General features: G+C 36.2%; 1 protein-coding gene across 2 annotated transcripts in view; it reads right to left on the reverse strand.

Annotated features, from left to right (window-relative positions):
- Nucleotides 1-9,198: 9,198 nt before the first annotated feature.
- Nucleotides 9,199-22,198, reverse strand: part of PDE3B (phosphodiesterase 3B) — an 86,091-nt gene continuing 73,091 nt past the window's right edge. Inside the window, exons 5-16 of one of the 2 annotated variants that reach the window (XM_083863258.1) lie at nt 20,916-21,022; nt 20,535-20,745; nt 19,882-19,955; nt 19,246-19,352; nt 18,382-18,516; nt 16,775-16,886; nt 15,920-16,033; nt 14,084-14,283; nt 12,498-12,701; nt 12,101-12,262; nt 10,750-10,999; nt 9,199-10,419 (exon numbers count right to left, since the gene is read on the reverse strand). In XM_083863258.1, coding sequence (XP_083719384.1) covers nt 10,193-10,419; nt 10,750-10,999; nt 12,101-12,262; nt 12,498-12,701; nt 14,084-14,283; nt 15,920-16,033; nt 16,775-16,886; nt 18,382-18,516; nt 19,246-19,352; nt 19,882-19,955; nt 20,535-20,745; nt 20,916-21,022 — 1,903 coding nt within the window. In that variant the 3' untranslated portion in view covers nt 9,199-10,192. Of the gene's footprint in view, nt 10,420-10,745; nt 11,000-12,100; nt 12,263-12,497; nt 12,702-14,083; nt 14,284-15,919; nt 16,034-16,774; nt 16,887-18,381; nt 18,517-19,245; nt 19,353-19,881; nt 19,956-20,534; nt 20,746-20,915; nt 21,023-22,198 lie in introns of both variants that reach the window. The other variant, XM_083863259.1, reaches the window with a different exon arrangement.

The following is a 22,198-nucleotide window of genomic DNA, read 5'->3' on the forward strand; positions in this document are numbered from 1 at the left end:
ACTGGGCTTTTTTTCTCCAGTATATTGCATTTCCAAACACCTGTCCTCCACTGCCTCCCAATACAAAGTACTATGTAATGATTAATCTCTGCTTAAATAGTCTGAAAAAGTCAGTATTTGTGTTAGCAGAGTCACATGCAGCTATACTATGAGTAAAGAAAATAGACTGCTTGCCCTTCTGACCAGAGGAGAGACTTTTTGGGGGAGGGCAAGCACAATAGGATGGGGAGAAACAGGTTTTAAATTAATTTTAAGCACAAATTTTATGTGTAAGGGCTACACTTGACTTCTGCCAGCTTCATTTATTTTTCTTGCCAGCTCTTGCTTTGTGGTTATTGGTAGATAAAGATTTGTGTCTACAGAGCTTGTGGGAGCAGCTGAAACTGCACACACAGTATTCAGTCCCCTCTGTGGGGAGAGGGCCTCAGGACAGGGTTCAGAACTAAACAAGCAAGCAGCTAGTTAAGGACAGGGCTGAGTGTTTGACCTGGCTTTTTACACAGATAGTGCTGCAACTCAGAGCTGCAGGAAATTTGAAAGGCAGGAATTGCCATCTGTCTACTGACCTGATATTTTCAGTTTATACTGAGGAGAAATACTTCCTTTCTTTTGAAAGAGCAAAACAAAAAGCAAAGAGAGCTATTACCAGTCCACTCACATAACAGCCCCTTGACTTCAGATGCAGCAAGTCCAGATTATTTTACCCACATGTGTCACAGAGAGCAGCTCTAACACAAGTTCCTGTTTCTCTGAAGAGGCTGGGCAGGCTGCTCCACTTCCTGAAAAAGTGCCTTTTGTAGAGAAGATTTAAAACTCAAAAAAGGGAGGAAGGAGGCAAACCTGACTGCTGTGCATTGGGCACATCAGGAAAACTGAATAAAGCACTGCTAAGCCATTGGCAAGCAGTGGGGTCAGGAGTCATGATCAAGGTTTTTCTGGATACCAAGTAGATGTTGTGTGCTTGTGAAATGCCTGAGGAGAAATTGTGGAATCTACTGATCTTGGGTGCCTTCAGTATGAACCAGCCCTGAGGAGTTCGGCACTGGTTTTGGACTCGTGGCAATTCTCCCTTTGTTCCCAACCCTGTGCTCTTAGATCTGACAGCCAATGTTTGTTTAGTACCTAATCTTGCTTTCTGGGTTGTAAGAACTCTAGGCTATCCTACAGTGACAACATGGCTCAAGTAATGCTAATTCAAGTGGGGGGAAGATTAAAAATCATCAAGAACCAGTTCCTGCAGTTCTTTGAACCACACTCAAAATGCAGCTGACCAGTTACAATTCCCTTTTGCTGAGGTATTTTGAGATTTAACTCCTGGCTAGTCTTTAATCCATTTAATGAGAACCATATTGATTATATGTCGTTCTGGTTTCTAAATCAAAATGCCTTATAAAAGCCTCAGAATATCAATCCAAACTTTTACCATTATCTGCCAGCTTATGGTCTCATTTAAGCAATCAAATACGTTTGACAAACTGTCTTTTCTCTAAGTCTGTATCAGTATTAGTCATATTTACATGTTTCATTCTCTACCAACTTTTTCATTATTTTCCCTCTGACTTAGTATTATCCTAATGATCCAATTTAGTAATTTGAAATATTGACATAATAGAAGTTTTTCCTAGTCCTCTGGAATTTCTCCACTGTACCAACATTCATTACAGTAGCCAGCCAGATGTTCATAATTTCCTGGTGGGATGTTCAGATAATTCCAGCTGAAATATCTAGGGCAGATAGCAGCTGGCTGCTATTTAACATTGTTCTGGGATTAAAGGTTGATATATTAACCAGTGCCACTGTTGAAAGAGCTGCAGTCAGAACCACCATAGTGTCTTAAAGTCTCCTTTTCAAATATCTAGCCTTATATTTAGGTTTTTGTGCTGGTTTTGGCCACGTCAGTATCCCCAGAGACTGAAAAGGGAACAGTACAAGTATGTCATATGTTACACTGGAAAAATGCTGAAGAAAAATCTCACTCATTACCACTTAACTTCCTGAACTTCCAGCAGTTTCACTGATACTGAAGAACACATCCTTAGTCTGAACCTAATAAATGCAGGAAGGTTCATTAATTAATTCAGAAACTAACTGTACAGAGGAAGATTTCATGAAAGTTCAAGAAACATTACTGCTTCTCTGAAAGTAAATAGTTTAAACTTACTGTGATATATTTTTATATGTATCCAGAATGTGTTTAGCCTGAATTGAGCTTAAGAGTTTGTGCAAGCACTAGACAGTAGATGAGGCAGATTATGTTGTCATGAAGATAGCAAGTTCATGAGAAAAGTAGCAAGCTTAGAGAAAAACACAGTAAAAAATAGTGAGATGCCTTTGAAAAAGGAGTGAAAATTAGATGGTGTAAATTTTGTAACAATGCATTGGATGTGAAAACATAAAGATTCAGGATAAATGAGGTGGGGGGAATCATAATGAGGACGATGCGAGATCAGAATTTGCCTTTGGTTGAGAGAGATGGACTGATGAAAAGACATGGCCAAGATCAGAGGACTCTTCAGTAAGAGTCTGAAAGAACTCTCAGCATAAATGACTCTGTGAAGGTACACACAAAAGGTTGGTTTGTGTTTTCATACCAACGAGCTGTCCTGGGTTCTTTTTTGGCACTGGGCCTGATAATTCAAACCCTCTGTCTAATCAAGATCAAATTAAACTACGGCTCTGGAAATCTTCTGCCTTCTTCTGTCCTTTCATAACAATGTAAATTGGGCATCAGCAGATTCTCCCCATTCTGGATTATGCCTTCGGGCATTTTTTAAGGCTGTCAACTCTCTCCATGTCATTAGAAATAGGCAGAACCCACACTCAGCGTGGCCATTCCTTCGGAAGACTGCCAGGCTTCAGGAGATGTTACATTTGTTACATTCTTCCGAATAAGTAACATTCCAAATAGATTAAACCCATTAAAATAATGGGAGCATATCAGGAATGTGCAATCTAATCCAATATCTTGCTATTACTGCAGCAGATGGCTGCTTGCCAAAAATTTTACATGTGATGTAGACCGGCCTATAGCAATATTCCAGAAAACAGAATAAACTTATTCTGCTGCGTTTTCAGGTGCTGACTTTCTTTTCTCCATTCATGCCAAAAAAACTTAAAGGAAATATTTTTAATTTACGTAAACTACGATTTATCAGAAGCATGAAAAAATATTATGTATTTAAAAGTTTTTTTTATATTACAGTTAATTTGTTCAGATGCTTGTCCACATTAGGCCCATCAGCATCCAGACAACAGGATTCACTCATCCATGTCTCATGGACATTTATACCCTCACCAAAACAAGGGGGTAAAGGATGCCTCATTGTTCAGGTCCCTCACTAATATAGATAATACAGGTACAGGTTCATACCAGTAAGGAATGAAAGTTAGGGAATAGAATCACTATGGATAAAACATGTGAAAGAATTCCAGTTATTCTCAGGTAATAAAAAAAAGTTTCCTTTCTCCACAGGCATCTCTGTTTAAGGAGTCAAAATGCCCTTTTGGTTCTCAGCAACTTACACAATAAGCTCAATTTAAAATAATAATAACAACAGTGCTGAACATGCACCACAGCAGAATTTTATAAACCTAATTTTTCCAGGAAAAACATTGATACTTACAACCCCTCTTTAGCTGATATAGTTAAGGAAGTTAATTTAATTGCTTTTTTTTTTTTTTTTTTTTTTTTTTTTTTTTTTTTTTTTTTTTTGGAAGCATAAAATTTGCTTTATAAAGCCACTTCAGGGCATTTTCAGATCTTATTCAATTTTATTTTACATTCTGTACAGACACACCATTTCTCTCTCAAGGAATGTACAGTCTAAACTGCCACACTATAGAGAGAAATGCAACATAGCTTAATATTCCATTTATTTCACCACAAATTGTAGGTATCATCTATAAAATGTTCAAGCTCTTTGTGCCATAATGAACTTCACGACTATATAGAGACTGTAAGAATAATTCATTTTTGATTGGAATAAAATTTAGTGCTAAGAGCTAAAATTTGTCTAAAAATCCCTACTCACTTATATTAATTCTATTGCTAAGTATATGAATTACATCATCTTCTACAGCATCCAACACCTCCCAATGTCTTAAGTATGCACTTCCTTAAGATCTAGAAAGGCCCACATAGCTCGACAAATATTTAAAATACAATTAGCTTTAGCAAGCTAGCTTTAGATAATCATATTTTTAAAAAACATTTTGGCTACTGCCTCTCCATTTCTTCACAATCTGACAATTTGACAGATTCTTATCTCTGGCTAAGGTTCAAATCCTGTCTATTTTTTCAAGAAGATTCTAGCATTCTCAACAAATAAAAAGACTCTTTCTGGTGGGAGATGGATTATGGGTGAAGCACATTTAAAACAAAAAGGTTTTAATATTTACTGAAATGAAGGAGCTGATGCCTCCAGTTCTTGTTGTCTGACTGTTCTTATTTCTGTAACTGTGGACATTTTCTTCTTGGTATTTAAAGTTTCTATATCAAATCTCTACTCTAGTCTTAGCATTTAAAAAATAGGTTCAGAAAGGATCTCAGTAAGTTATGCAGTTCACTCATTTGGTCCACTAACAGTTTTACTAAAAGCTATTTTTCAGACTTCTTTTTTTATTTGCAGAGATGTTCTTAGTAGCCCAAGACTATCCATTTCAGTGAGTCACAGCCCTTTCAATCCTGAGACAATCAGTCATGTTTGAGCTGTGCAACCTAAAGGTGTTACTTCTTGTCCTAAACACTATAAACACTGAAAGCATTATTCTGATTACTCTTTGAAACAGTCTCACAAGGTAACCTTAGAATATCTCACTCAAGTCTCATTTGCTGTAGACTAGGAAAAAAAAAATTTAATTAATTTTTTCTTTCTCCTTCTCTTCAGGCCACGTCATCAGTCTCACTGGTCTGTACTGTAATTCTGCAATCTGTCTAAAGAACAGGTGTTTTTTCCTGAGGTGTGGCACCTGAAATTAGAAACAGTATTTTGGTCATGACTTGGTTATGATGAATTGAATTAAATTAAATTATTACAAGCCCATTCTCAAAGACAGAGGGGCTTACTTATGCACTTTTTGACTGAAGGAAAGCTTAGTTAATATGAGTCAGATAAACTGGCAATACTACAGATTAATAAATTCTAGTAGGATGAATGTCATGATAAAAGAAAGGGGCATGCTAAGCCCATTTGAATGACTATATATAGGAGCAAGTTTTCACATCTGACTGGCACAGGGGACAAAATCTGCACTCTGCTCCTCATGCGCAATAATTAATGTCAACCCTACCCTCAGTATTTTTGGTATGATACCTGCATTTTAAGCTAAGCATTACCTTTTGTTTCATATGCAATTAAAATGAAGATATTTTGATCTCATTCAAGGTGCAAAGGGTTCTGCTGATCCAGAGAGATGAGTCAGAAGTGACTCATCACCTGTTTTTTGGCAGGATGTTTAGGATGTGGTCAAATCACAAGGTGAATGGTAGGGATCATTTGAAACACAGTGGTCTCTCACCAACACTTACTGCGTTGGTTAAATATTACCTTTTTTTTTTATTATTATTTTTATTTTTTTTTTTTTTTATTATTTTTTTTTTTTTTTCCTCTGAAAGCTCACAGATAAACCAGCAGACAGAAGGTTTAGAAGGTTTCACCTGACTAGAAGATTTTTACTCTACCAGATTCCACAGAATCTGTGCCAGATAGCACAGCCTGTGCAGCAGAACCTACCACAGACACCAGCTGCTACCACCTGTGATCTCTTGAAGTCCAGAAATCAAAAGATGATCTTGTGGTGTACAGATTCCAAAAGAAACCTTCCTGGTCATGTTGTGCCTTTTTTAAAGGGTGTCTGAAGTGTCACACAGAACCAACTAAGTGCCAATCACTTACATATCTAAAGCCAAGTCTAATGGAATACTTATACTGTAGCAGCTTAGTCCGTCAGCTTTCTTTCCTCTTTCCTCTAAAAATGTGTTATTCCTTCTTATTAAGCAGAGGTTATCCTGCTATAAACTGATTGCTTATAGCCCTATTAAACGAAGATCAGATAGAGAGGAATTGTGTTCTTTTGTCAGCTTCATCTCTGAGAATCCACAATATAATTTTATAGCAAGTTAAAGACTTACTTCAAAAGATAACAAAAGGAAATTTTCTCATTGGGAAAGTGAAAGTAATTCATTACCTTATTTGCCTTAATATAGACATGAATGAAGCAGCAGATTGTCCAGAGACACAATTCTGAAGAGCTGGAGGAAAAAAAGCAAAATAAATACTGTCTTGATTATACCTTTTGTACCTCATTTAAACCATTTTGTATATTTGTTTTCTCTCATCTAATCTTTATTGGCCCATGAAGGATCAATTTCCTAAAACTTGTATCACAGCTTAAGTTGTGATAATTGCATCATCATTTCCATTACCATTTTCATTTAATTTCATTTTTAAAAATCCAAGTATTCTGACTTGATAAAGACATACTGTTTCTATAGTATTTTGAATACAAACTGGCCTGAGACAATAAACAGTGCCTCAGTTCTGAATATCTTTAATATATTTATGTGTCTGTGCCATCCTTACCTCTTTTTTCCAGTTATCATCCAGGCTAATTCCATCCTTTTAGTCCAAAACATCTCTCAAAACATATCATTCCTGCTTCCACACTCACCAGTGTATGAGACACTTAAAATTCTGCACATCTCAAATGTTTTTTTTTTTTTTGACAAAAGGGGAAGTGCTGCCATGTGAATGTTGGTGCCACAGAGAATCACAGGATGGGGCAAGCTGGGAGGAAGCACAGGGGTCATCTGGTCCAACCTCCCTGCTCCAGCAGGGTCATCCCAGAGCACATGGCACAGGATTGTGTCCAGATGGTTCTGGAATATCTCCAGTGAGGGGGACCCCATATCCTCTATCGGCAATAACTCTCTGGATTACCTCATATTCTGTCTATGCTTTCAAAGGATCCAGAAGCCAAGATTCAACTACATCTACACCAGGAGCAAGCACCAAAGCTAAAATTTTGAGCTCTTGAATTCTGCTAATTCCTTTTGCTGATTCCCCTGATTAACCACTGGTTGTGGTTAAAACTGGATGTAAATACAAAGAAATGGTTCTATGCACAGAGAAAATCAAGCCTTACACAAACTTTAGTGTTCTAATTAGTCTAGACTTACCTTGAGCAATGCTATACCATTCCTTTCATTTTGAGTATTATACTCACCATTTGTCATGGAGAAAAAACTCAAAGGAAGAGGTTCCAAGTTATTCATTTTGACTGGTTTAGCACCTCCCTCACATCCAGAGGGCTCCAGAAAGCACAGAGAGAATTTTGTCCTTACAGAAAACTTGGGAGGTCTAGTTCTGTGTGTATGGGTGCAAGTAATCCAACACACCTTGTTAAAAGAAGGTGATGAGAAGATGGGAGATTCAAACCTGAGAATATTACACAGAAAAGTTGTACTCTGCATGGCATACACTTCAGTGTAGGCTAATTTGGTCCACTTCTTGGAAGGAAAATAAAAACAAAGAAGAAAAATAGAGGTAGTGTTGCATTAGAAAATGTTTCAAGTGTGCTCCTTTGCGTGGTTTTCAGCACTATTTCACATCCTCTGGTAGCTGTGAATTACTGGGGTATGATCACACATTTAAGAATGATATGCCTTATATGGAGAGATTATTTTGGACGACCGCTCAATCAACAGTCAGAGGACCCTCCATTACCATTTTTGAAAGATTTAAGGTACCTTTAGTTACAGCCACATCCACTTCAGCAAACATTCCCTGAACCAGCCTTTGTTAACTTTTTTCCAGTCTTTTCCCTTTGCTCTTAGAGTAACAATTAGTCACATACTGTGCACACATAAAAACCAGGCATTTTAAAGTGAATTGAGAACACATCCATAATTAAACATCTCTTTGAAGCAAGCTATTGTAACTTGGAAATATCTAATTGGAAATACATATTAGCATTAGAGTTTATTAAACACTGAGATTTGCTGCTTGTTACTGGATTTTAAAATTGTTTCAGTATTCCTAAAGAGTTGAAGAGAAACCTGAGATAAGAAAGTTGCTGGCAAAGATGTCACCACATCTTAGCCCTGCCAATGCTCTAGTAAAAGATAAAATCTTAATTTTTACCTTGTTATACTTCTGTTATTTTTTAAATAATGACATTTTAAGGGCAACTAAAAATGGAAACTTGTCATGTAAAATAATAGAACAGCAACTTTAGGCAAACTAATTAATAGAATTTTTTCAGACAAAGCAAAATGATATTAAACAATATTAAACTGATATTTTATGTACATAAACACACTATCTAAATACAAAATGCTGAGAATACAGCATTCTGAAAGAATCAGAATTTTTCTAGTCTTCACATTATCTGTAAGACAAATATATGACCAAAGAAATGTAAAGTACAGGTGTATGATCACTAAGTGCCAGCTTCAATAGTGCAACATTTTATTAATGACAGAAATATCTGGTTTAACACTGCTCATGTTACAAAAAATTGCAGTGATAGTGATAATGGCAGCAAAGGGGAATATGGCACTCAAGATATAGCAAAAGCAGATTTCAGTGGTCTTTTAAGTGCATCCACAAAAAGGCTTATTAGTGAAAAATGCAAAAAAACCCCAAAAAACCAAACTTTTCAGTTATTTAAACTGGCCAATGAAATAGCAGAATAAAAATCTATGTAAAATAATGTAATACAGTTTACACAAGGTTATCTCTTTTTTTCCAAATCAATTGATGCAAACACAAATATGCTGAGACACATGTAGAAATAGCACACGTGCATTTGGGTTTTATTCAGTTCAACTACACAGCATTTAAAGGTTTAGTACTAAAAGGAGCACTTTTAAAACTAGGCTTTATCTGTGGCTTGCTTACCTGTAGCCTAATTTATGATGTTTTTGTTTGTTTGTTTACAAATTAGACCTACAATGATAGTGTTTCTAAAAATACGTTGGGGTGGAATGTGCAAGTTTGTTATTTTAAAACTCAACAATCTAAAATGTAGTACAGTACAATGATTTTTATCTTGTATCAGGCTTTACACAAAGTTTCCACCTTCTGGTTTCCATATGTGTATTTCAGGATGCACATCAAACTTGAAGGCAATAAAAGCTGTGTCTGTGATGGGAGAAAAAGTGTGGGGCAAATTAAAAAAGCCATTTTGAAACAGCAGTTTATGTCTTTTAAAAAAAAAAGTCTTTAATTCTCCTAAAGCTTTACATACAAAGAATAAATGAGATACGATCTTATTTCCTTAAAATTTAATATGGGAAATGGGTGCAAGATAAAAATCTATGATGTGGTTGACTTGTTTTTAAACGTGAACCTGAGTAAGGGCAGGAAATACAACATCACTTATGACTAAAAGAATAAAATTCCTTCATAATTTAAGTAGCTGAACAGGTTTTTAATGTTCTACCACAAAACAGCAAGGCAACAGATGAGAATGGCCTTGTATTCAATGAATTATCATGAACATCCACTGCAAACCTGAATATTTTCTGCAAAAATAAAACATCAGATTATGCACAATAATAAAAAGCATCAGAAATAGATGCACCTGGATTTTCCTTCCTCTTTTTAAACCACAAATATCAGAATTCAGCATTTATGTCACAGTCCTTGAACAGTTGCTCTGAGATGACTACATGAAGCACGCTACTGCACTAGGTAGACACCCCACAACAGGCTTGCGCTGCAGCAGTAACATAGTTTTCATGTAGGCATAGACTTTTTTTCTCATTCATGTTCAAAAACAACATGAAATAAGCAACTCAAGACAACATTAGGATTCATCCCGCGGTTCCTTGTTAGCAAAAAGTTCTTGCCACTTTGGTAATCAAAGTCACTGAATGTTTTTTTTAAAAACTGCAGGTACCTCAAGGAAAAGAAGAGTTCCATATTCAGCAAGGCAGCATTATATCAGGATATTTTATACCAACTAAGGCATAAAGAACTTTGCATCAGGGTATACAATACTCAATCTCTGAATAAAGTTCCGTATTCTGTGTGTGGCGAAAGTGCATAGGAGTGGGATTCCACCAGAGCAAAGAGAATCCTCTCACAGTATTAAGGCCTTTCGATTTTATGTGAACTGCATCAGGCTGAAGTCAGCACAGTGGGGAAAAACATAGGCTGTCATCACACTGGACTCCACTGGAGTTCCCTTAGCATGTCTTGTCTTCTCCTAGCTGTCGCTCGTCATCTTCATCAGCTTCCTCAATAACCTGAATGTCGTCTGCTTGAGGTAAAGATGAGATTTCAGTCAGCAGTTTGGCTCCTTCTGCTTTGCTTTTTTCTTCCTCTTCGATTGCCTTCTTCCATATTTTGTGATTTTCACTGAGGTGGTGTATTAGCTGGCAAAATATTCGTCTACCTTTTTTTCTTTGAGCTTCTGTAAAATTATAAGCACATTGGGTTGTTTGACATTCCGAGTAACTGCATTTTACACACACAAAACCAATGGCACATTGCAAGCAAGATGTAAATTTGAGCAAGGCACATGGATGATTATGCTGAATATTTAAACAGTGGCACGGCAAAGGATATCAACAAGTTTCTGCTTTAAATTGCAAGTCTCCTGGTAGCAACAAAATCTTTATTAAAAGAGGAAAATTTATGAAGCAGCGTAACAGCAAAATTGACAAGATTTGTACTGCATGATTTCAACTTCACTGCTATGTCTGAAGGACAACTAAGCACCAACAGAAACACAGAGACTTACTTAAAATAAGATCATCTTCCATTTCTTCATCATCACTCTCTAACTGTGCACCATCATCATCTTCAGTGCTTTCTGCATCCTCCTCCTCCTCATCAACCCACTGCCCTGGAAGCAACCCAGCTGCATTGTAGGAATTACAAAGGGGGCCAACGATGTGAGTGATGAAAGACTCCTGCAGTTTCGCAAGCTGGGGAGAAGAACGATCCATGAAGGGGCTTATAGGTAATCCAAGACTTGCTTCCTCATCACCCTGGAAAAAAAAAAAAAAAAAAAACCTCACCAAAATTTCTCACAAAATTAGCTTTAAATTCTTATTCTAAGAATTACTTTTAATGACCCAAGTAAGCTCCAGATTCCTCACGGGGTGGTGCATGGAAAGGCACTGATCTCTTCTCTCCAGTAAGCAGTGAAGGAGCCAATGGAACGGCACAAAACTGTGTCAGGGGAGGTTTAGGCTGGGTATCAGGAAAAGGTCCTTCCTGCCCAGAGGGTGGTTGGGCACTGGAACAGCTCCCCTGGGCAGTGCTCACAGCACCAGCCTGACAGAGCTCAAGGAGTGTTTGGATAATGCCCTCAGGCACAAGGTGTGATTTTTGGGGTGTCCTGTGCAGGGGCTTTGATGACCCCGTGGTCCCTTCCAACTCAGGATATTCTGTGATTCCATGAACCATCCATGGATTGTATCTTTTTACTGGGGAGAATAATTGTACGGACTAAGTGAATAAAAATGTAATTAGGACAGTTTAAAATAAAGACACACTATGGCTCAGACTTGCATAATCAGTCCATAATCCTCCCTCCAGCTTTGCTTGTGTCTGGATGGAGAACTAGTTCTCCTGGAGAACTGCGGTTCCTCTGCCTTTACAGTATGGCTGCAGAGGAGGCAGAGATCAACTTCAATTGCTGAGCTGATGAACAGAGAGAGTGGCAGAGTAATCAGCCCCAGCAAGGCATGCTGGTAATGGCATCCCTGCAAGGCCACAGAAGAATGAAATGAGCTAGAACATCCAGAGTAAAGTGGTTTGTTTTGTTGCTTTGTTTTGGTTTTTTTTTCCCCCCATTTTATAAACTGGAGAAGAAAAACATTGAACAGTTGGTCATAGAAAAATCTGAAAAATGGAGAATATTGGCTGGGAGCTTGTTTTCTAACACAATTATTAGAAACTAAAAGATCATGTTAATAAGCTACCTGTGAAAGTAATTTTCAGTATTCAGAATGAGAAGATGGAAATACCTTACCTGAAGATTTTAAAACAAGGAATAAAGTTTAATTGAGTTAAACCATTGGTAAAACAAAGAATCAATCATCTGCTCATCATTCAAAAGAGAAAACTGCTCTCTCCATACCCACCTGTTCATAAAATTCATTGACAATGCCTTCAGTCCATTTCAGATGCAGGTCCCTGACTTTGGCTGGGCCATTAATATCAGCCAGTTTGATGCATATTTGACAGGCCAGCAGGCGATCGTTTTCATTGCTCCATTCTATGCCGTTGCTGTTCATGCCATTGACCTGGGGCAGGCACAGACATTGAGTTAAAACTCTTCAGCCATGGATTTATCAGGCAATCTACAAACCACCTACAGCTGGTTTGCACAAAGGAAATACACTCCTTGCATTTTAATAGCTTAAATTTAAATAATATAAAACTTTAAAGGCATGTGATTAAAACTAACAATTACTGAGAAACTATGATAATGTTGGTAAATCAAGACCAGATCAGTGCAGACACCAAAGTGGAACAAACCTTGGCATTAAATTCTGCAAGGAAATCAAAATGCTTCTTGAGGTCTGTGGCAAGGATTGCTTCAATCACTAGGAAACGAAAGCGCTTGAATTCTACGTGATCGAGGTTGGATAAAAAGTTGTACTCTGGTCGTGATAAGAAAAGATTCCAGGCAGATGCAGCATGGTGATTTTCTAAGACTGATCTGTCATTGTAGAGAACAGCCTACAGGAAAAAAAAAAAAACAAACAAGCAAAGAATCGTAAATTACACAGGGAAGTTTTAAAGTTGTAATTAAATATTCTGAAGTTTAAGGGCTAGTCAGAAACAACAGTAGGTAAAAATAATAACAAAAAAAATGTTTTGTCTTCTAGTTTTGGGGTTAAAGTACATGAAAATGACAGATGAGGTAAACCTCCCCAAACTTAACAATTAGCAAAGTTCTTTGTATTTTAAAAAGTCCTTAACAATGTGTTAGTGACAGCTGCACTCAGACTGCAGGCACACATACACCAACCACTTAAGAGTTTGCAAATATATGTGTGGAGCAGTGTGTGTTTCACATCACACAGTGATCTAAAAAAAAAAAAAAACTAGGAAAAAAAAAGGAAATCTGAGTATATGCTTTTATTCCCTCTTAATTGTGTTGGAAAAACAAAAAAAGATAAAAACCCCCAACCCAACAGAAAGAAATAAACAACAACAACAAAAAAAACCCCATAACAAATAAAAAACCCCATCACAAAAAGGACTTCAAAACATATAGGAACCGTCATAATGGAAAATGGTACAAAGTATCACTAGTTTTCAAAGGGCTGTTTAACGCTGATGCAGAAATTTTAACTGTAAACGAGCTAACTAAAATATAAAAACAGTAGCAGATTTTACTCAGAGCTTCCATGTTTATATAACACACCCTAGAAAATAATTAATCCAATATAGATTAAACAGAACCTGAAAAAAACTTTATTTTGCCAATGAGTTTTGCAGTTTTTCGAAGAATGCTTGTATTTTTAAAACTTGGTGATGGATGTCTGTTGTTTGGTTTTGTTCCTCCTTGTATGCTGTCTCCAGCAGAAATACGTAAGTGCCTATATCCCAAACTCTCTTTGTAATAAGGAGTTTTTGTTGAAAACTGGAAAGTTCACTTTTGAAGTCTTTATCTCCTAAGAAGTTGTACCAGTTTCTCATCTATTGTTGTTGTTGATGTTGTTACTATTGAAGTTGAAACTTCAACTGCTGTTTAAGTTTCTTGTCTGTAACTTACTAAGAGAGATCCAAATAGCCATCATAGCTGCTTAGGGCCAACTCTCTATGAAATAATCCTTTACTCCATCCTGCACTGGTTTATGTTGTTATTTTCAATTTTGCAAATTCAAGGTTGTTTCTACATGCACACAGAACCAATACACACAAAACACACCAGAATTTAACAGGAAAGAAAAATAAAAATATTGCACAAGCACATTACACATTAATTTCTCCATTTCTTAAATTGGGCCTTAAATCCTAAGCAACTTACTTTAGGGATATAGAATAGAAAAAAAAAAATCTTTATACTGATTTCAGACAGAAACAAATAATTTTCTGCATGAAGAGGTTCTTACCTGAGGTGCAGTAGTGGCCACTAGAAAAGCATTTGTACGTCCAGGATGATCATAGTCGTGCATGGCAGCTGCTACATACAAAGCCATCAATTCCAAAGCAGGAATGTTTGATGCCAGACAACCATAACTGTCATCAGTAATAGGACAGCTTTTTGAAGAAGTGTAGCTGACTTGGACTGGGGCAATACCACTGGCTTCGTCTAAAAAAAAATTCAAAGTACAAAACCAGAGTATTTTTTAGAACAGTATTTCATTCATATTTGTAATATATTATAAACGGATATAAACAGCCAGACTGTTGCAAACATGGTGCAAGTTATCCTTGCTGTCATGAAGCTGAATAATTGGCAAAGACTTATATTTAAAAAAAGAAAAAGTCCTAACAATGCTTATAGATAAGCAACAATTTAAAGAAAAGTTGAACAGCATTGAGTTGCAAATTTTTAGCACTAACAGAGCATTCTATTGTTTGTCTCCAACCTGAATTAGTCCAAAAAAAGATTAATCAGCACCTTCCTTAGTATTTCTATCATTTTTCCATTTCTTGAACTTGCAAACCTACAGGAAAACCTGGAGGGAGGCAGTGGAAACTACTGCAAATGGAATTAACTCCATTAATTTAGAAACATTTGCATAAGAAGATTCACAGTTTTATTATCCTCTTTTCCATGGACCAAGTCACTACTTTAAAAAAAAGGAAAAGGAATAGCAGTTATTTCATCAGTGCATAGGAATTCCTGTGCCTCAATAGAATAAGCAAAGATTAAAAGCCTGAAAATATTTGTACTGGAAGAGTTTCCAAGCAATAAGGTTAAAATTTCTTATTTTAATTTTTCTTTTTTTTTTTTTAGAGGAGAATAAAATTAGTTTTATCACTTTTCTTCAGTTAAGTCTCCAGTCCTAACCCATTTAACACTTGGAGAAAGAAAAGGCAATAGGGCGCAATCAAGAGATATGGACAAACTTGGAACAAAGAAAATTCCAACCTTTTAAAAGCCACATGACTTGAGTCTTGTCTTTTTCTACTACACATATAAAACAGACTTCTAGGAGAGTGCTTGATTTCTCCTTTTCATCTTTCTAAAATCCAAACCATTTAGCATCAAAGTCTAGGTTTTTGATCTTTTTTTTTTTTTTTTTATCCTTTACTTACAGGATACTTGGAAAAATTACAATTTGGTAAAACTTAAAAATTCTAAATTTAAAAGTTAGTTTTATGAAGTCCAGACAACACAAAAGTAAGCTTAATTGGAAGTAACTTCACGCAACATTTGAATTTGGAGGTATTATTTCCTTTTCAGGGATGCTCTTATGCAGTTATTGTTGGGGTGGCCACTTCAGTGTTTGAAAGTCTGCATGTGATACCTAACAGGAGAATTCTAAAATATTAATTTTTATACTAAAGCCATTAAGGAGAACTTCAATTAAGTTAAATACTTTGGTATTTTTTTTCCTTGGTCTATTTAACTTTCCAATAAAGTTAAGAAATATTAGCCTAATGTATTTCAAATGCTAAAAATACCCTGACTATGGCAGAATACAGAGGTTTCATTCAGCACAGAAAATTTATTAAGTGAACCAGTTTTCTTGGCTAACAAACTAACCATTACTCATCTAATAATTTTTCTAAAAGTCAATTCCATGATATTTCTGAACGGTGCGTGCTTTGTGATTTTTTTTCTACTGCCTTATACAAAAGTCCAAGAAAAAAAAAGAAAAAGAAGTGAGTCATAAGAATAATTAGATATTTTCTTGCAGAGTAATTTGGTTTACCTGCTGTCGTTTCATTGAAACATTTTTCAGGAAAACAGAAACAACCTGTGTGTGGATACATACCTATCTCAGTCTCCATGATATGCTCGTTACGGATTTGCTGGAAGCCAGGAACGGGCCGCGTGGTCAGGTACCACACTGCATGGAGAACATCCGTGGCATGGATACGGTTGTGATCTAAAAATCAGCAAGACACAACAACAAAAAAATATCGTCTGAAATGTCATCAAGAGGAATAATTAAAAACAGTAACATCGACAAAAAAAAAAAAGAAATGTAGAAAACTTATTATAAGCGAGGTTTTGATTAATTATAAAAGGAAAAATAGCATTCAAAATGTTAGTAGTAGATAGATGTATCACTGAACATTTTTAAGAAGGCAGTTAGATAAACATCAAACATTGTCTATGCACACTTCATCCTACCTGGGCCTCAGGAAGGGATTAAATGGCCTTTTAAATCAATAATAGTGAAAAACAAGCATGGCCTGCAATCTGATGCCTACAGGCACCTGGGCAAACATCTGTGGAGTGGGGAAGTGTGGTTTTTGTTTTGTTTTCCAATAAATTTGGCTCTCCTGGACAGCAAGGTGAATAACTACCATCAAAATTCTCTATTTTCTTCTCATTTTATTAAGGACTTCACCAAAATTTCTGTTAAATCAGCAACTATTCCCTCATTGACTTCAGTGTGCTTGATTCAATTACTAATTCAAATTCTTTAAGATTATCTTCAGACTCCAAATTAACAAATTCAGTTTCAGAGTCCACTCACTTTGTCCTGCAATTCATTAGACCTGTTCTAAGCTCTGTCAAGTGCATTCATTAAAAACACACTAAGCTGCCTACAAATACAAATGCACACACTGAAGGAGAGTCGCTGACATAAAAATTCCATGTGTTACCAGGGAGCACTTACAGGGAATATCCCGGTAGCCGTTCTCCAGCGCACGGAAGTAATTCATGAATTCTTGAGTGGGGATTTTGAAAATTTCAAACAAGCCAGTGTCTTGAAACAAGGCATAAGTTACCTAAACAAAGATTGAAATTAATTTAAGCCTCAAAGATTTACCGATGCATGTTCTGCTTTTTCAACTTTAAAAATTTCTTGGTTTTTAAAATTTTACTTGCCGACAGACATGGAAATCACTGAAGTTCCACCAAAGATTATCGGAATGCTATTGCCATAGAGATATATTTAACACACTTTTACCACAAAAATGCGGATATTTATGGTCTTCTCAATAAAGAATAAGAAAAACTTTTCGTTCATTACTGATAATTCTATGCATGACTGATTTTTAATAATGTACCCCAAAATGTTTTATAGGGCTAAGTAAGTCATGCTTTATTCCATTAGTGACCTAAAAAGAAGAAATTTATATTCTGACTTATAATTCAAAACTTCAAAATATTTAATTATAACAGCACAGTCATTAATAATAAAACAAAGAGAAACAAACAACACCAGCCTCCCAATACTGTGGTTGGTTTTGAGACTTTGGCAAAGAGATCCTATTTCTTTTCTTTATTATGATTTATCTTCAGTGTTTTTAACAAAACGAGTCGGTAAATGAAGAAGTATTTCAAAAAGGTACTTGGAACTTCCATATACGTATATAAGCCATATATTATGGTATACATGTAGAACTTATTGTATTTCAAACGCTAATCCCCCCACCCCCAAGGCTGTAAATATTTAAAAAAAAAATTGAAACAAGTCACTACCACTCATTTTTATGACTTTTTTTTTTCCTAGACACAGGAGAGGAACAAGAAGTTCTGAACTGTGGGAGGTGTTTAGAGGAACAGGAGCTGTAAAAGTAGGGGACATCACTCTAGGGTGGAAAACTAAAATACTGTAAATAAAACTGTTTAGTGGTCAAATCAGAAGCTCCATGATTGCTAGATCCACTCTAATGAAACAGACAGAAGCTTCCAGATGACCTTGATGAAGGGGAGAAGCTGGGGAAGAGCAAACAGAATCCTACTCTTGCACCTGCCAGCAGGTTTGGCTTCAGCAAACATGAAACTACCCACAAGAGCTTAGTAATAAGTCAGAAAGAGATAAAAGGGGTACTACATCTGGAAAGCAGCAGGGAAAAAAAGCCCACTGTTTGTAGGATCAGGAGGCAAAAATCTGCCTACAAGATCATTTCTCTTCCCCCACAGGTGTAGCACTGGCAGAAATATTTTACTAAAATAAGGGAAAAAAGCACTGGTTTTACAAACAGAGTAGTAATTCTGAAAGCAGGAGATAATTTTGCACAGGAAATGGCAGATTATGGCAAAACCTAGTCGGGTTGAGTCTGACCTATTTACATTAAGAATAAAATTTGGAAGGACTGGAGCATGTTCTCTATAGACAAACCATTTTTTATGGTTTACAACGACATAGAGTACATGAAAAGCCATATTTCTGCTTTTAAAGATGGCATCCACATAAATTTGACTGCAAAACTTCTTCATGGTTTAAATAAAGGACAGCTTTACACACCCTCCCCCATATAATAAAGGACAACAAACCTGGCTAAGGATCCTTCCAGACTGATCTCCCATTTCTTTTACAAGGTCAAAAACTTGGAAATTCCAATTGCTCATCTTCTCCATTAGTGAATCATGGTCTAATAACATTGTTTCTAACGTAGAACTCTGTTCCACCTGTATGAGATTAAGATACTTTATCATCTCTAAAATAACAATGAAAACTAATTTATCAGTCGTGTTGGCAAAAAAAGCCCTGAAAATGATAAATCATTAGTGAATTTATTGAATGGTGCTGCAACCACAGCTATGAGAAAATTATAAATCAATATCACAAACAGCACACTTAAAGGCTTGAGTTTTCCTGCTTTGGGCAGCAGATTCCAGGGGTTTCTGAGATGGTGCTCAATTTTCCTTCTAATTTATTTTTAAACAAGGTGAGTTAATAAAACAAAGCAAAAAATATGCATAGGCTAACCAAAGATTTTCTGAGCTTTAAGAACAGGTTAATAGGACAAGCTTTGAAAACACTGGATGTAAAAATCCAAAATGTTAATAGCACTGTATTGAACATTCATTTGTAAGTCTCACTTCAACTGCTGCATCTTTCATAAACTTCCAAAAGAAAATATTAGCCAATCTCTCAGCATTAAATCTGCACAAATCAATATTGATCAACAAAATCAATACAATCACAACCTTTCCTGTAATTTGCTAGTGACATTTGTGCAAGGTAAACAATTGTTAAATGAAAATTGGAATTCCAACCATGCACTGTAACCCTTTAGAAATTACTATTTTAGCAACGTAAAGACCTCTTTCACAGCAAGTTAGAAATGATAAAGAAATACTGAATTGAGAAAAGTTATTGCTAGTGTTTGGGTTTGTTTGCAATTACATGCTTACAAGCAGTTTATTTTGTGTTTGATCAATCACTTCCTTCACTTCGTCTTTCCTCTTCTCCGTATGGTGGAAAGGTTCTTTGAAGACACCACCAGCACTTGCAATTTCACCTTAAAGAAAACACATACAGAAATACTATATCAATAATTGGTCTGTAAATTACTACTGTCTAATAATTTTTAACTGATCATACAGATTTGTCACTGAAATATAAGTAATAGCTTGTTTCTAAACCATTTTATTTAAGAAATATGCAAAAGAAGGTATAAAGGACAAAATTTATTGGACAAAACCTATTTAAAGATTAGGAAAAGCTAAAAGCATAGCTTTTATTAAAAAAAATCAGTGATTAGTTTAGCTTAGTTGATAGAGCACTGGTTTGATACATGGAGTACAGAACTAAAACGGTATTAGTAGAAGCCTGTTTTAAAATTTTTACTATGAAGCAGGCAATATTTTCTTTTCTTTTGATTATTCTAAAACACAAAATAAAGTAAAATACATACCTAGGTTAAAATATAGGAAAAAAATATGTAGAAAGATTAAAATTTTAATTTAACTGGCTTAAAAAAAAAAAAAAAAAAAAAAAAAAAAGGGCAGCAAGTTGATATCAAGTATTTGTCTATTTTTAAATCCCACCTGATTTTCTGTCTCTGTATTCTGCAAAGTCTGGTTCTGGTATCGGAACAGGCTTGAGTATCTGGCGTCCACAGCTTACAGAATACATGAAAAATATTTACAACATTCAGTAACCTTCTTATTTTGCTACTGCTGTCTTCTACTGAAAAATATCTGCCAACTACTTTTTTAAAAAAGGCTGGTGAAGGTTCCTCCAACAACTGACCTGAGTATTTTCTCCTAAATTTGGCATACAGAGATTTAGTCTGTCCTTAGGTAATAATCAACCATCACCGCCCCCCCCGCCCCCCCAGACTGAGACCCCTGAATTATTAAAGTACAGCTCATAATTAAGAAAGTATTCAGAAACACAGAATCCAATTCCCAAGTAAGACACCCTCTTTTTCTAAAATTCCACAGAATGTTGTTCCTCTACAATAATAACAGCTGCTGAGAAGGATGGGCCATGTCAAAGCAGCAACATACATTCAGCATTATTTACTCTGCACTGGATAACACTGTTGCAGATTATTATGAGATTTATGCCCTTTTTCAACCCTAGTAGGGGCCCAGCCCAGGTCTTGATGGTTTAGGGTTTTTTTGTTGTTTTCATTTTAATTGCATTCTTTTCAACCCATATGAAGTCACTGAAATGATAACAGAGTTTACAGTACCTGCTACACATATAACCTACAGGTGTTTTAACTGGCTGCTGAAAATCTGGAGAGCTAGGTGTGTGTCCTGGAGGCTTGTGTATGTTAATGCTTGGTTTTGTGAGGAAATCAGCAGTGTCAGGGAACTCTACAGGTGACCAGTTGCTGAAAGCCCCGCTGGAGACAGATCCATGGCTGGGTGAACCCACGGGACTCAGGCCGGGAGAAGCACCTGCCAAAACAAACATTACATGGGGTTCAGATGACAATAAAGTCGTTGCTGTTTACAAAGATTGGATTTAAACAACGAGGGACATGCTGATGTTATTATTTTAGTGCTGTGTTTACATGAAAAAGCCCATGATGTACCATCCTGTTGCTGTACAAATGGCATGGTCCTACCTGCTCGTCTGGGACCCACGTGATGAGTCAAGGTCACAGAGGATGATCTTTGCTTTGGTATTGTCAGCAAGTTTGCACCAAAAGACCCATTGGAGTGAGATCCTTGGCTGAAAAGAAAACAGTAAGTAATTTTTTTCTTTGTTTCCTAGTTTGTTTTCCACTTTTATTAAATAAAATGCTTTTAAAATAGCTACGCTGCCCTGTGACAGTGCCCACCATTCAAGAAAGAGAGATTACTACAAAGCAGTCAAATTCAAAACCAGCTAGAAAACATATGTCAATTACATGAAATAGAAACTGCTGTGTACTGATTGAAAGCAACAAAAAACTTAACACAGTCCTAAAATGATGCAGTAAATAGATATGTGTGATAAGTTTTACTTTCTAACATGCTATTTTTCTTGAACATGTAAAGCAGGCTGTTTCCTAACAGGTCTGAGGATTGATTACTTTGGAAATAAAATGAAAACCTTACACAGCCACATACATTTTGCATATTCAATTCATTATTTTATGTAATATAAGCCTAAAACTAAAGCTGCTTTTGACATCAAAGCGTATTTTGCTTCAGCGGCAAAATCCTCCAACTCAATTGCTCAATTCTGCCATCTGCTGTTCCAGGGACGAAATTTCACTCCAGAATTTAAAATCACATTTCCTTCAGTGAACAAAAATGTAATATGCAACTAAAAGTAAATGTACATATTCCATTCAAAGTGAAAAGAGTTTATGTGAAGCTATTTCACCTCAGGAGGGGAAAATAGTATTTACCAAAATAGATTTAATCTTTCTTAAGCAGATCGCAAAAAGAAGTCAAATACAGAAATAGTACTTCATCTCCCATCACTAATTTAAATACAGGAATATGAAAAATGAGTTCAAGAATAAACATGGATTTATTTCTGTGTATCTCCAGCTACTGGAGAGAGTCCAGTGGAGGCCATAAAGATGATGAGGAGTCTGGAGCATCTCCCATATAAGGAGAGGCTGCAGGAGCTGGGCCTGGGTAGTTGAGAGAAGCTGAGAGGGGATCTCATCAGTGTTTATAAATATCTCAATGGTGGGCTAAGAGGATGGTGCCAGACACTTTTCAGTGGTGCCCAGAAAGAGGAGGAGAAGCAATGGCCATGAACTAAAACACTAGAAGTTTCATCTCAACATGAGGAAGAACTTTACGTTTTGAGCTCGTGTTTGAATGAGAAACCAAACCAAAAATCTGTATACAAATAGAACAGAAGTTCTCAATAGCTGCTTTTGAATAGTAAGGAAAGTGAGAACACCCT

Source organism: Zosterops lateralis (assembly GCF_965231275.1).
Source record: "Zosterops lateralis genome assembly, chromosome: 6".
In the NCBI taxonomy this organism is placed as follows: Eukaryota; Metazoa; Chordata; class Aves; order Passeriformes; family Zosteropidae; genus Zosterops; species Zosterops lateralis.